General features: G+C 43.5%; 1 protein-coding gene across 1 annotated transcript in view; it reads right to left on the reverse strand.

Moving 5' to 3' along the window:
- The window catches only part of DNAH8 (dynein axonemal heavy chain 8), a 369,956-nt gene that overhangs the window by 240,045 nt on the left and 116,010 nt on the right, over positions 1–13,901 (reverse strand). Inside the window, exons 27-29 of the mRNA XM_045294778.1 lie at positions 7,979–8,079; positions 2,756–2,893; positions 2,362–2,602 (exon numbers count right to left, since the gene is read on the reverse strand). Coding sequence (XP_045150713.1) covers positions 2,362–2,602; positions 2,756–2,893; positions 7,979–8,079 — 480 coding nt within the window. The remainder of the gene's footprint in view (positions 1–2,361; positions 2,603–2,755; positions 2,894–7,978; positions 8,080–13,901) is intronic.

Raw genomic sequence — 13,901 nt, forward strand, 5'->3', positions numbered from 1 at the left:
GGCTTCCTCGCAGCTTGACACACTTCCCTGAAGTAGCATGTACCCTTTGGAGACTGTAAAACCTGAAACTTGTCCCGTCCTTGATAAAAACTCACTTGTATCACAAAACAGACTTCGGTGTGAATTCTTTCTCGTGCGAAGCCAAGAACCGAGGTGTTACCCACTCGAGAAACCTCACACAAGAACAGAACGACAAAATAAAATAGACATGTAGAAACCGTACAAAAAGGACAACTGGAAATGCAGGAGATTAACAATAAAGTATCAGAAAGAGATAACACAACGGAAGGACATAGAAATTAGTCGATATTACTAAATTAATAGAAGAAAGCATTCATGAAGTAGACGATAGACTCGGATAATAATCTGTTTCAGGAATGATCAGAAACAAAGAATGAGGTAAAATAAAGTCTCATTTCTGTTTGATGTAGATAATCCAGAAAATGAGATTTGGGACTTGGAATTAACTTAAGATTTTGGGATAACATGACAGGGTAAATGTGTTTTGCATGTGGGAATGACATGAATTTTGAGCTGCTAACCTCAAGCCAGCAGTTTAAATCCACCAGCTGCTCCTAGAGAGAAAGCTGTGACTTTTTGCTCCTGTAAAGAGTTACAGCCTCGTAAACCTTAGGGGGCGCTGCTACTCTGCTGTTAAATCACTAAGAGAGAATCCACTCAGTGACGGTGGGTGCAGGAAGCAATGTGATGGATTAGGTTGTATACCCTCCCAAACATGGGCTGTCATCTCTAGCCCCTTTCTCTGGGATTATAACCCCTCTGGAAATGGGTTATTTCCGGATTGGTGTAGGGTATGTCTGGAATGCACCTCTCTTTTCCTTTTTAAAAAGATATTATAAAAGGGATTAGAAGCAAGCTAACAATCTGAGATGGGGTGAGAGAGATGCCAAGACACATGGAGATCTCCAGGAACCAGGAAAGAGGGAACCTGCCTTGGGAGCTGGCAGAGAAAGACACCCCCTAGAGTTGGCAGCCTGGATCCAAGTTTCTATCCTCCAACACTGTCAAAGTAATAATAATTCTGGTTGTTGAAACCACCCATTTGTAGTGTTTCTGTTGTAGCAGCACTGGGTAACTAGGACAGTCTCCCTGGACCAGAAGTAGAAACCAATAAGCAAACCAGGGGGCGGAGGTGAAGCCACAAGCCTGGGGGGGAGGGGGGGGCGGGTCTGGTTCCTAGTGGGCAGGTCTTAGGTTCCTGAAGGTGGTCTATATGAGAGAAAGCATCAGAGCTGGGGGCTGCACCTCGAGACCTGTGGAAGGAGGCTGGAAGTACTGCCCCCAGTCTGCTCTCTGGCCATTTAGATTAAATGAAGCTCTGGACTAGGTGAATGGGATCCACACCAAGTCACCTCGTGCCTGGACCCACCACCTCATTACCAAATAGTGGGTGTGATCTGCTTTTAACACCTGGTTCTGGACATGAGGCTAGAGAAGATGGAGAGTGGGGATGGAACCCAAAAAACCACTAGACAAGAAGAGCTAAAACACAGAAAGAGTGCGAGGAGCGATTTTAACAAATTAGATGTCTTTTTATTCTCTAACTTACCATCCTCCCCAGTATACCATCCTCCCCAGTATAAAATTTTTTCAAGCCATGGGGAAAAACAACAACAACAATGCTCAGAGAGATGGCCAACAGAGAAGCCAAACTCAGTCCAGTGAAATTGATTTTAAATGCCAAGCTAAAGAGCATCTTTATGTTTGTTCTGAAAGTATTCAAGTATGGGGAGGTATAGATAAAATAATATTCATCAAGAATTGATGATCATTGAAGCAAAGGAGCTCTACTTTTATACATGTTTGGAATTCTCCATAATTAAAATATAAAAATATTCATGTTTATGGTGCTCAAAGAGATAAATAGGAAATCACTTCTAAAAGAAGGACCATGGGGGAAAAGATATGCAAAGGTGGGGGGAGGGGGAACCCAGGAATACAAGACAATATTTTAAACCCAGAAAAATATAATAACACATTTAATACACTTAATGGGGAAAGTGTAAATTTAGAAATTTGGGAGGTAGTTCTAAAAACACAAAATAGTTCATCAAGAGCACAGACAGCAGTGAACAGATTTTGTTAAAAAAAAAACTGGAGGGACAGTTAAGGCACAAGAAGAAAAGATTGAGGGGTTGCGAAATCAAGATATTTAGAATAATCCTATCATCTCCCTCAGTTACAGGATCATTTTGTAAAAGTCAGGGTTTCCAAGGATCATTCCTCATTTTGAAGGTGTGCTCTCGAGGAGAAATAGCATATCTCTAATAAAATGTCTGTTGGTACAATGTCCAGGAAAAGGAAACATTATTTTTAAAAGTCCTTATGTCCTCTGATTACCTCGATGTCATCCTTATTCTTCAGGAGTGGAGCTTCCATAATATTTCTAAGACAAAAAGAATCTGATTCCACATCAAAAGGGGTTCCAGTTAACTCAGAGATGCGATCCCAATGCCTCTGTTTCATGGCCTTGTTGGTCATCATTTCCAGAAGAGGACACGACTCGCTGAAATCATCGATTCTTTTCTTGAGATCCAAGAACGCTTGCCAATCTTTAAGTCCTTTGGGGAGTTTACGACATCTGTCGGGCAAAGAGAAACATGAGAAATTCACCTCTACAGTTCTTTGAAGAAAGTTCCACGTACACACAGCAATGTCTCGGGTTGTGAAATGCCTACCGACTCCCAGAAGATGGGAACGATGTAAAGGTAAATCCAGCTGGATGGAAACTCACCTGTTTTGAAATTCCTGAAGCTCTGCGTTAATTTTCTCAATATCTACATCACTCCAGAGCATCTCATAATAACCACTAATATTGCCCATTACAGTGTCGTACAGTCCATACAGCTTCTGCAGCAAGTTCAGTTCCTTTCTGGAAAACAAGACGACCAAGTCACTACCATAATTTGCATAGTTAATAATGTCCATTAGGTGGCTGGCAGAGTTGATCCAATGAAGTGTTTTAGACATTATAGGACGACGTCTTGTGGTCAGAGGAGGAATACAATTGCAACCACTGCCAAGGGAAAGTCTTCGCTCACACTCCATCAATAAGGTCAGCTTTGCAGCTCTCAAATATTCCAAAATCACGCAATGACTTGGTACTAACAAAGAGTTCCATTATTCTGTAAAAGAAAACCATCTGCTGGCTGTTTTTTTTTCCCCAAGAGGAACATTATTAGACTAATACTTTCAAACAATGAGAACAAAATTTGATGATGAGATCAAAGCCAAGGCAAAGGTTTTCCTTGATTTTTTAAGTTTCAAATACAAGTTGGATTTTTATGACAATGTTTCCTTTGACTACGTACCAGTTAGGGAGCCCTGGTGGTGTAGTGGTTACATGTTGGGCTGTGCTCCACATGGTCGGCAGTTCAAAACCACCAGTCGCTCCCCAGGAGAAAGACTGGGCTTTCTACTCTTGTAAACAGTGACAGTCTTGGAAACCCACAGGGGCTCCCGATGAATCAGCACTGACTCGATGCATGAAGGGAGATTAAGTACTGGTCTGCTTTTGTATCCGAGTTTAAAACATCTCTTTCCTTCTAGGAGCCTCTCCTCATACACCGAACCTGAGAAGCACAGTGCCTGTGTGGAGCTGAGTCCAGCTCGGGGCAGCCCATGGGTGGCACTGCCCAGGGTTCTCCAGACCATGGGCTTTCAGAAGCAGATGCCAGGGCTCTCGTCTCAGGATGCCCTGCTGTTCAAAACTGTTGGGTCCAAAACGCCAAGCCCAAGTAAGGAAAGTTCTTCATTGTGTGAAACCCTAAATTGCCCTCTCAACAGAATTTGTAAATTATCCCAGAATTCTTCAACCCATAACATCCCATGAGGGTTCACTGGACCAAATTTTCATCATGGGGTTTCTCTTTTGACCCACAATTAGAACTACAAATAGTCCTAACTATTTGTAAGATTTAATAGTCACATGATGATATTCTTGTTCATTCCCACTAGTTCAAAAATAAGAGTAAAATGTATTTATGTTTAAAGGTAAAATTCTTTACCTTGATGTTCAAGGCAAAACTCTTGAAAATGCTGTGTAAGTCTACTTACTGCAAGTTTTCTTTATTTTTCCAATTCTTGATTCACTTTTCTATGTCAGATTTACTTTACGTTTGTAAATGGGGGTAAAACTACTGAAGATGCCGTGTGGGTCTACTTACCACATTTCCATTTCTTTATTTTTCCACTTCTTGATTCATTTTTCTATTTAATGATCCTAGGAATTATGTCATTATTACTCATTGACTGTTCCTAAATAAAATGCTAAAAAAAATGACTAAGATAATAGAAGAACAGAATGATGACATTTCCTTAGAAGAGCATACAAGAATGAGAACAGTATTATCACTGCATCATCCTTCGGGGGTTTTTATTGTATCACCCAAAGTATTGCCTCATTTTTCAAGAAAGAACTCTGGAGACACCATCTTTGAATCTCATGGTTTTTTGGTGGTTGGTTCACTTAGCTTTTATTCAAGGCAGCAGAGAAATCAGAATTTTTCATTTTCTAGTTAAAAAGGCAAAGAGCAGAAAATTAACAAAATGCACTCTAGATTCGAATGCTCATGGTGTAACTGATTGTATAAGAGGAATCTCAGACTTGTTTTGTTATTGTTTCATATATATAGCAATAACCGATATGAATTTTATTTACCTCAATAATTTATGAAGGAACAATGTCTTTCTAGAGAAAGAGCTTCACCATGCAATATTTCACATCAAGAATTTCTAAAACCGAATCAAACTTATGGCTATCCAGTGGATACCAATTCACAGTGACGCTATAGGACAGGGTAGAACTGCCCTGGTGAGTTACCGAGACTGACAATTGTACAAGCACAGAAAGCCCGCTCTCCTCCCCAGGAAGGCCTGGTGGTTTCGAACTGCCGGCCTTGCAGATCACAGCCCAATGAGTAACCACTATGCCACTAGGGCTGCTCAAACAAGGACTTAGGCCATCCCATTTTGAGAAAGTGGTAGGTGACCATAGTCTTTCATTATTTATAATGGATATGTCCTGGAAACAGCTCATAAGTAGACAAATAGGGAAGGCAGTTGAGTATTCAAAGAAAATAGACAATGTGGTAGTTGTACAATTGCCAATTTAAGGGCTCAGCATGTAGGGGTAGAGTCTAGTCTGTCAATCAGGACATAGCCAATGAGGCTTCTGTGTGGGCAAAGCCTTCCCCTAAGGATTCTGGGAATTCTGGTATTTCCTCCTTGGAGGTGAGAGACTCTCTGCTCACACCCTGGAAGACATAGCAGCAGACAAGACACATGGACCCACCCTGATACAGCCATGGGTGTTGGAGAAGCCACAGAGAGACCCCTGCCAGCGCTGAGATGTTTCCAATGCCACTGGATCCAAAGACTTTCTACCCACTGGCCTGTGATGTTCTACATTCGGCATCACTGCATGTGTTTTGTGAGTCTGAAGAGGACTTTATAGATTGGTATTGGACATATGGGCTAATATTGGACATGTGGACTTGATCTGGACTGGGCTGGGATGCTTTCTCAATGTTCAATTGCTCTTGTATATAAATCGCTTTCCTATACACATGTGTGTGTCCATGGATTTGTTTCTCTAGTCTACCTAAACTAACACAGACAATGCCTCTTTTTTTTTTAAATCACTGGATCAATCATTCTAAAACTAAGAATAAAATGTTTTCATGCTTATAGCTCAAACCAGATGGCAGTCCTCTCTTCCACAACATTATAAATGTCAGTGTATTCAATGGTCTTCATTTGTGGATTGTAAATGCAAAAAAAAATCTGAAGTAATGGTAAGATAGAACCTATTAGAGACAGAGCTGAAATGTGGACTCGATGTTTACAAGTTGGTTGCATTCAAATCAAGGTCTTCACTTTGTGTCTATAACACTTCAAACCAGGATATTACAAAGCCAAAGTGTGGCCTGCTGGATTTCAGTTCTTACTAGATTTTCTAATAAAAATTGCTTTGTGGGGGGAGGTTAGATGCTTGTAGGCATCCTCCCCAAGAAGCGATCAGTTGCCAGACTGCAGTGGGCCCCTCCTCCCTGCTGTTAAAGACAATGGACAGGGTTGCAGGCATCTATTTGGTTCCTGTAGGTGGGGTTTACACCCTACTGATAATGGTTCCTATGGAGATTCAGAGAACAGGTCAAAGTTAAGCTGCCATCCTAAATCTAGGATCTGCCCATCTTGTCACATGTATACCCCCAATCCCTCCTCTTCCTATTGCGGTTATGTCCCTAGACCACCCCCTCATTGTTGTATAACCTATAGTGCAACCCCTTCCTGTGACGCATGTCTTTACCTGTAATTAGTGGGTTTGCACGCCCCCAAAAGGTATATAGGCCTGGGTTAGCAATAGAGATCACTCTCTCCTCCTCACTCTCCTCTCCTCGCTCCCTTGTTCCCTTGTTCCCTTGCCCTCCTTCCCTTCCCCCTCTATCCACGTGGACCATCAAGCAGGGCTGAGGTGAGCATCTACCATGAAATGTGTCTGACTCCACTATTCCAATCTCTCCTCTACCTCTAATATAATATATATATCTCGACCATACAATTGTGCTTACTGAACCTGAAATTAGCAGTGGGGGGATGGCCGCCCACCTAATACTACGTTGCTTTTCACCATCCCTTTATTTTTATTTCTGTAAGGTATGCATAAAATTGCTTAAAATAATTCCTTGAATTTTTAAAAGGGTATATTAGTACTGAGAGGAGACCTGGTGGCTCAGGAGTTATGAATTCAGCTGCTAACTGCAAGGTCAGCTGTTTGAAAACAGCCGCCTCGCCGTGGGAGAAAGACGGGGCTTTCTACCCCTGTACAGAGTTACGGTCTTGGAAACACACAGGAGGCAGTTCTGCCCTGTCCTGTAGGTCCTTATGAGCTGGCATCGACTGGATGGCAGGGAGTTGAGCATGTTGGAATTTCCCGCTATCACAAAAATCAAACCCACCGCTGTTGAGGCGATTGCAACTCACAGCGACCCTGCGGGACAAAGTAGGAGTGCTCCCTTTGGGTCTCCAAGGCTGCACCTCTGTATATGGGAGCAGTTCCCTCCTCCTCATGTGGTCAGCACCCAACGCTTACCCCACTGCATCACCAGGGCTTCCAAGGACTAAACCATGAACTCTGAGATGAAATGAGCATAAGAATCACCTGGAGAACAAGTAACGGGGCAGAGTTCCTAGGGCTCGATCCCAGAGTCCTAATTCAACAAACGAAGGATGAAGCCCAGAGACCTGCCCCAGGCCAAGTGGATTAAGCTCGGTGAATCCTTCCTTTAGGAAAGAATAAACCCACCCACCTAAGCCACTGAAGCACTCTTTGTTCTTCGGACAACATCACATCTCGTTCGCCATGAAATTTTCATGCGGTGACTTGGAAAGAAGTCAACAGAAAGAGCTTTTCAAATGCCAAAAATCTAATAAACTAATACCGCCGGTTTAATTTTGCCTCTGAAGCAAGTTCCATTAAAACTTCTATTAAAATGTACTTGCTGGAGTCCTGGGCCTGCCATTGTTTATGATTTATTGGCCTTCAATCCCAACACATCCCCAATGGGGAAGAGCACTTTAGCATAAACGCAATGAAGAAGAAATGGAGAGCCAACAATGGTTATTCCTCTAATGAACAAAAGTTCTATGAAATCGCAGCGCTTCTGCTCGATCACTGACATTATTCAAAAGCAGGGCAGAGAAGAGAAGTGCAGGCTAAACAAGGGCTTGCGGCAGAATTTCTGCCAGTGCATTTTCTTCTCCCTAGAATGTTTCTTTTGTGCATGGAAATTGCGTATCAAATGGGTTAAGGAGTAGCTGGGAATTAGGGGGAAATTCAAGAGTGTTTCAAGGCTGGCTCTTCTTTGCATGATAAAGGATAAGATGGACACGATCCGTCCACTGGGCTGGATTTCATGACTGGCACCAGTAGCGCTTGCACACTTTTCAGACTTACCTGGTTTTGTGTAAAACTTCATAGTCAGTCACAGGCAATCCGAAAAGTTGTTCACCAGATGAATACGTAACAAATTTCCTCCACAGATCATCAAAATTGGCCTGTATATCAACAACAGTTTTTCACAGTTATACTAAAATAGAATTCACCCAAACCCCAATAAACCTACGCTTATTACAGTCAGAATAAAATCGAAGTGAAGGCTTACCTATTATATCTCTGAAACAAGGATTTGTGAGGCAAATTTATAATGAAGCCAAGCAATCAGGGGAAAGGTTGAGCACTTAGGAAAATTAACTTGCAAGCATTCTAAAAGCATTCCTTTTATATAAAATTCTTTAACAAATTAAGTGGTCCCTCAAAGACCTATATTTCAAGTTTCTATAAATACATATGAAACTAATAAAACCATATTTTTAAAAAAATCTATAACTCGGGCTTTTTCACTCGTTTAGCTTTGCCACCACTCCCTCGGGGCTCAAGTGAGTGTAGTGTTAATATAATCCATTCAGCTCTATTTTTCTTTTTCTTTCTACATGCCTTAAAGAGTCTATAAAACAGGAGAAACCATTTTAGCACCATGTGAAATAATTCTAATCATTGAAATCAGAAAACGTAATGCATGTGCCTTTTCATTTTTCTTTGATTCAACTTTGATTGCACTATATTTAGAGCACAAAATATTAACAGTGTTTAAAGCACAAAGGCAAACAGAAATAATCCACCTCTGGTGAAATAAAAACCCAAATCCAAATCCACTGCCATCGAATCAATGCTGATTCATAGCAGCCCTATGGGGCTCTGTGAGTTCTAGAGACGGTGACTCTCCAAGAGACTAGACAGCCTTGGCTTTCTCCCTGTGACAAAATACGTGTCAACTGGGGCTGTGCTCATGCGAGTCCATTCCAACTCATAGAATCACCTCACAGGGCTTGTTGGGCAGTCATTTTATGGGAGGTCTTGCCTCCTGCATAGCCACTTGGGGGGTCAGGGGAGGGTTTCAAGCCACCAACCTTCCATTAGCACGTGAGCACTTTAACCACTACACCACCAAGCCACCTTAACCTACTAACGACTCCTGCCCATTGTCATTGGGTCAATTCCAACTCAAAGCAACCCAATAACACAGAGTAAATTTGTCATACAATGTTTCCGAAGCCATAATCTTTGTGGAAGCAGACTGCCACATCGCTCTCCCACAGTGTTGCTGGTGGGTTCAAACCACCAACCTTTAGTTTAGCAGCCCAGGGCTTTACCACTGTGCAACCAGGGATCCTAGGGATCCTTGAAGTAGCCACAACACTGTTTAAGAAAAGAAAAAGTCGCATACTAATACCATAGCTGCTGACTAGTAAATTGGTAACTGCCAGGGAAAGACAAGAAGGTGCGTCTACCTTCAATATATACCAAGGATTGAATCACTTCTCGTCACTCTGGCCTAAGCCTCTCACCAGCTGAATGCGACAGCATCTGTACATGACCCCCCCCATCCCACCCCACCCCCCCAAAAAAGACATGATAGCATTCTAACCTCCATACCTATGAATGTGACCGATTATCAGTCAAATGCTACTAGAGTAGCATGGGTCCGAGTCCTAATCACTTCTGAGGTGTATCTCATGAGACGGTGGAGCAGACACAGAATCAGAGTCCCACGTGGGGACCAAGAACAATCTGTGGGCCTGGCTACAAGGCAAGGAATGCCGGGAAAGGCCACAGCTCCAAAGTCGAAAGAGACACGAAAGGAGAATCCTGTAAAGGAAACAGCAAGAGAGCCTGGCCCCTGTGCACCCCTGAATTTGGGCTTCTAGTCTTCAGAACCATGATGCAATAAGCTTCCTCCCCTGAAGCCACCCACGCTGTGCTGTGTTCTCATGGCAACCCTAAGAAGCAAATGACTTTAATAAGTAGCCCTGTTTTTGAATTGCCCAAGCTGGAAACATTTATCTACCCCAAGTCCCACCCCACCCCAGGCTCTAAATCTATCCAGTTGGTAGCCTTCACAATCCCATAATCCATCCATTGCCTTCACAATCCCATAATCCATCTAGTTTTCTCCATCCCAAATGTCAGTTGCTTGGTTTCAATCTTCAAAATTTCTTGGGAATGTGGCTGTATAGCTGCCATCAGTTTAACTGTCCTCCCCACCCCACCCCACCCCCACACACACAAAACCATTCTCCACACTTGCTCCGGAGACATCTCTAAAAAAAACACAACTCTCAGAAATTAGAGTCTGATCATATGCCTTCCTGTGGAAAGCCCTGCACCACTCCAGATGGGACCAAAGGCCCTATGAAAGTGGACAGGCCTCCAGGAGAGGCCTCTGTCTGCTTGGCAGCCCTACCGTTCCCCACTTTTACCTTTGCCTACTGCAGCCCCCATTGTCCTCCTTAAAAATGAGTTGCCATTGAGCAGGTTCCAACCCTTGGCAACCCCACATGTCACAGCAGAACTGTGCTTCAAAATGTTTTCCCAAAGCAGACCATCAGACCTTTGTTCCAAGGCATCTGGATGGACTTGAACCTCCAACCATTTGGTTAGCAGTTGCGGTAGTTACATAATCTCATGTCAACTTGAGGGTATAATGAGTGAAGAGGTAGAGACTAGCCTGTCAATCAGGTCAAAGCCAATGATGCCTCTGTGAGGGTATGGCCTTCTTAGGACGATTCTGGGAACTTTCTCTTTTTCTGTAGGGAGGCAGACCACACACTCTCTCTGCTACACATGCCTGATGATGAGCCATGCGGAGCCAAGCTGATGGCAGCCAGAGCCCTGGAGATGTGTCCACTGCCATGGACTCCACAGGACTTTCCACCCACTGACCTGTGATCTTCTTGTATTCGGCATCATTGCATGTGCTGCGTGAGTCTGAGGAGGAATTCATGTGCTAAGATTGAACATAGGGGCTAATATCGAATTTATGGACTTGATCTAGACTGGTCTGGGGTGTTTTGTTGATGCATGATTTCTTCTTGACATAGAATTCTCTCTATGAGTGTTAATGAATTTGTTCCTCTAGTCAACCGGGACTAACACGGCAGTCAAGCATTTAACTGTTTGTTGCTGCTCAGTGTCATTGAGTGGGCTCCAACTCATAATGGCACTACGTACAGCAGAACAAAACACGGCCCTGTCCTATGCCATCCTCACAATCGTTTGAGCCCATTGCTGCGGCCATTGTGTCAATGCACCTTGTCTAGGGTCTCCGTCTTTTGCACTGCCCCTCTACTTTACCCAGCATGATGTCCTTCTCAAGGAACTGGTCTCTTCTGATAACATGTCCAAAGTACATAAGATGAAGCCTCTAAGGAGCGTTCTGGTTCTACTACTTCCAAGACAGATTTGTTTGGGTTTCTGACAGTTCATAATACTCTCAATATTCTTCGCCAGCACCATAATTCAAATGCATCAATTCTTCTTTGGTCCTTCTTATTCAATGTTCACCTTTGACATACATATGCAGCCATTGAAAATACCATGGCTTGGGTCAGGGGCACCTTAGTCTTCAAAGTAACATCCTTGCTTTTCAATACTTTAAGTAGGTCTTGTTCAGCATATTTACCCATATGCTTACCATAATGTGCTAGTCTGGGTTGACTAGAGAAACAAATCCATTGACACACTCATGTGTATATAAAAGAGCTTTATATACAAGAGCAGTTGAATATTGAGAAAACATCTCAACCCAGTCCAGATCAAGTCCATAAGTCCGATATTAGCCCATATGTCCAATACGAATCTATAAAGTCCTCTTCAGACTCATGAAGCACATGCAGTGACGCCAAATGCAGGAAGATCAAAGACCAGGGGTAGGTAAGTCTTGTGGATCCAGTGGCAGTGTAAGCATCTCAGTGCTGGCAGGGCTCTCCCCGGGGCTTCTCCCTGAGGGCACTAGTATAGTTCCATGTGTCTTGTCAGTAGAGCATCTCCCAGGGAGTGAGTTCAGAAAGAGAGTGTCTCCCGTCTCCAAGGAGGAAATACTGGAGTTCCCAGAGTCTTCAGGAGAAGGCCATGCCCACACAGAGGCCTCATTGGCTATCACCTGATTAACAGACTAGACCCCACACCCCTTTACTCATAATCCTCTCAAATTGACAAATGATTATATAACTACCACAATAACATCCTTGCTTTTCAACACTTTAAATAGGTCTTGTTCAGCAGATTTACCCAATGCAAGGCATCATTTAATCTCTTGACTGCTGCTTCCGTGAGCATTGATTGTGGATCCAAGCAAGGCGCCAGCCTTGACAAGTTCAATTGTTTCTCAGTTTCTCATGATATTACTTGTTGGTCCCGTTATGAGGATTTGGGCTTTCTTTCCATTGACGTGTAATCCATATTGGAGGCTGCAATCCTTGAGCTTCATCAACAAAGGCTTCACGTCTTCCTTGCTTTCAGCAAGCAAGATTGTGTCATCTGCATATCCCAGGCTGTTAATCAATGCCTTCCTCTAATCCTGATGTTTCCTTCTTCCTCACAGGGTCCAGGGTTGCAGATGATTTGCTCAGCATACAGAGTGAATAAGTACGGTGAGAGAATAGAACCCGGATACGCACCTTTCTTGATTTTAAACCACATTGATTCCCTTGTTCTGTTTGCACAACTGCCTCTTAATCCATGTACAAGTTCTGCATGAGCACAGTTAAGTGCTCACTCCAAAATTAACACCAAACTCCCTACTATGCAGTTGATGCTGACTCACAGTAACAATATAAGACTGGGTAGAGCTGCCCCTGTGAGTTTCAAAGACTAACTCTTTACAGGAATAGAAAAGCCGTCTTTCTCCCAAGGAGAGCCTGTTGGTTTCAAACTGCTACGTCATCGAGTTTCCTTAAGTGCGCCCTCCATCTCCCTTAAACCTCTCTGCTTCTCTTCTCACTCCTGGGTTTTGTCAGAGTGACAACTTCCACCCAAACTACTTTTCCTCCTCCTTCTGGCTAACTCTCATCAGTCCTCGAAGACACCGCTTAAAGGCCTTTCCTTCCAGGAACCCACCCGCATCTGCGGGGGAGCCCCTTCTACCTGTTCCCACAACACCATCCCATATCTAGACCAGGACACGGAGCATGGTGTGGCAATTCTCTCTCGCTTTCTTTTCTGTCAGCCGTCTAAACCCATCAGTCACTCCACAGGACACAAATAAGGCAGCTCCTATAGAGATTTACAGACTCAAAAACCCTAAAGAGTCATTAGGTCAGGGGATATAAAGAGAACACGGATGTGTCCTATAGCGACCATATTTTTAAAAAAAACAACTTGCTGCCATCAAGTCAATGTTGACTCATTGCAACCTCCTGTGGGTCACCACCAAGACTGCAACTGTTTACAGGAGTACAAAGTCCAAGTCTTTATCCCGTGGAGCTGCTGGTGGTTTTGAACTACTGACCGTGCAGATCACAGCCCAACACGTAACCACTACATCACCAGGGCTCCTCTATAGGACACAGCAAGAAAACAGAAATAGGACAAATGAAAGAACTGACGGATGTTTCTAGGAGTTTGTTCACACAGAATAGAGTGGGTCTTAGGCCTAGATGATAAAACAGGAACCCAAAGGGGTGTGGGAGTTTTCTCCTGAGACGCTGAGGGTTGAAAGCAACAGTGAACGTTGGCCCAGTTTAATAAGTATTGTAGGCAGAATTGGGGTCATGGTAGTTGGGGGAAGGAAGCACTTAAGAACTAGAGGAAGGTTTTGGGTTTCATTATTGCTATACTGAACCCTAGAACAGAGGATGCACAGAGGTACAGACGGGAACTGGAAACGCAGGTTATCTAGGACAGATGAACCCCTCAGGACCAGGGGTGACAGTGGGATACCAAGAGGGAAGGGGGGTGTAGAAAGGGGGAATTGATCACAGGGGTCTACATATAACCTCCTCTCTGGGGGATGGGCAGCAGAGGGGTGGGTGAAGGGAGA

The sequence above is a fragment of the Echinops telfairi genome, unplaced genomic scaffold (genome assembly GCF_000313985.2).
Source record: "Echinops telfairi isolate 266 unplaced genomic scaffold, ASM31398v2 ScPeMD7_3533;HRSCAF=4204_1, whole genome shotgun sequence".
NCBI classification, from domain to species: Eukaryota; Metazoa; Chordata; class Mammalia; order Afrosoricida; family Tenrecidae; genus Echinops; species Echinops telfairi.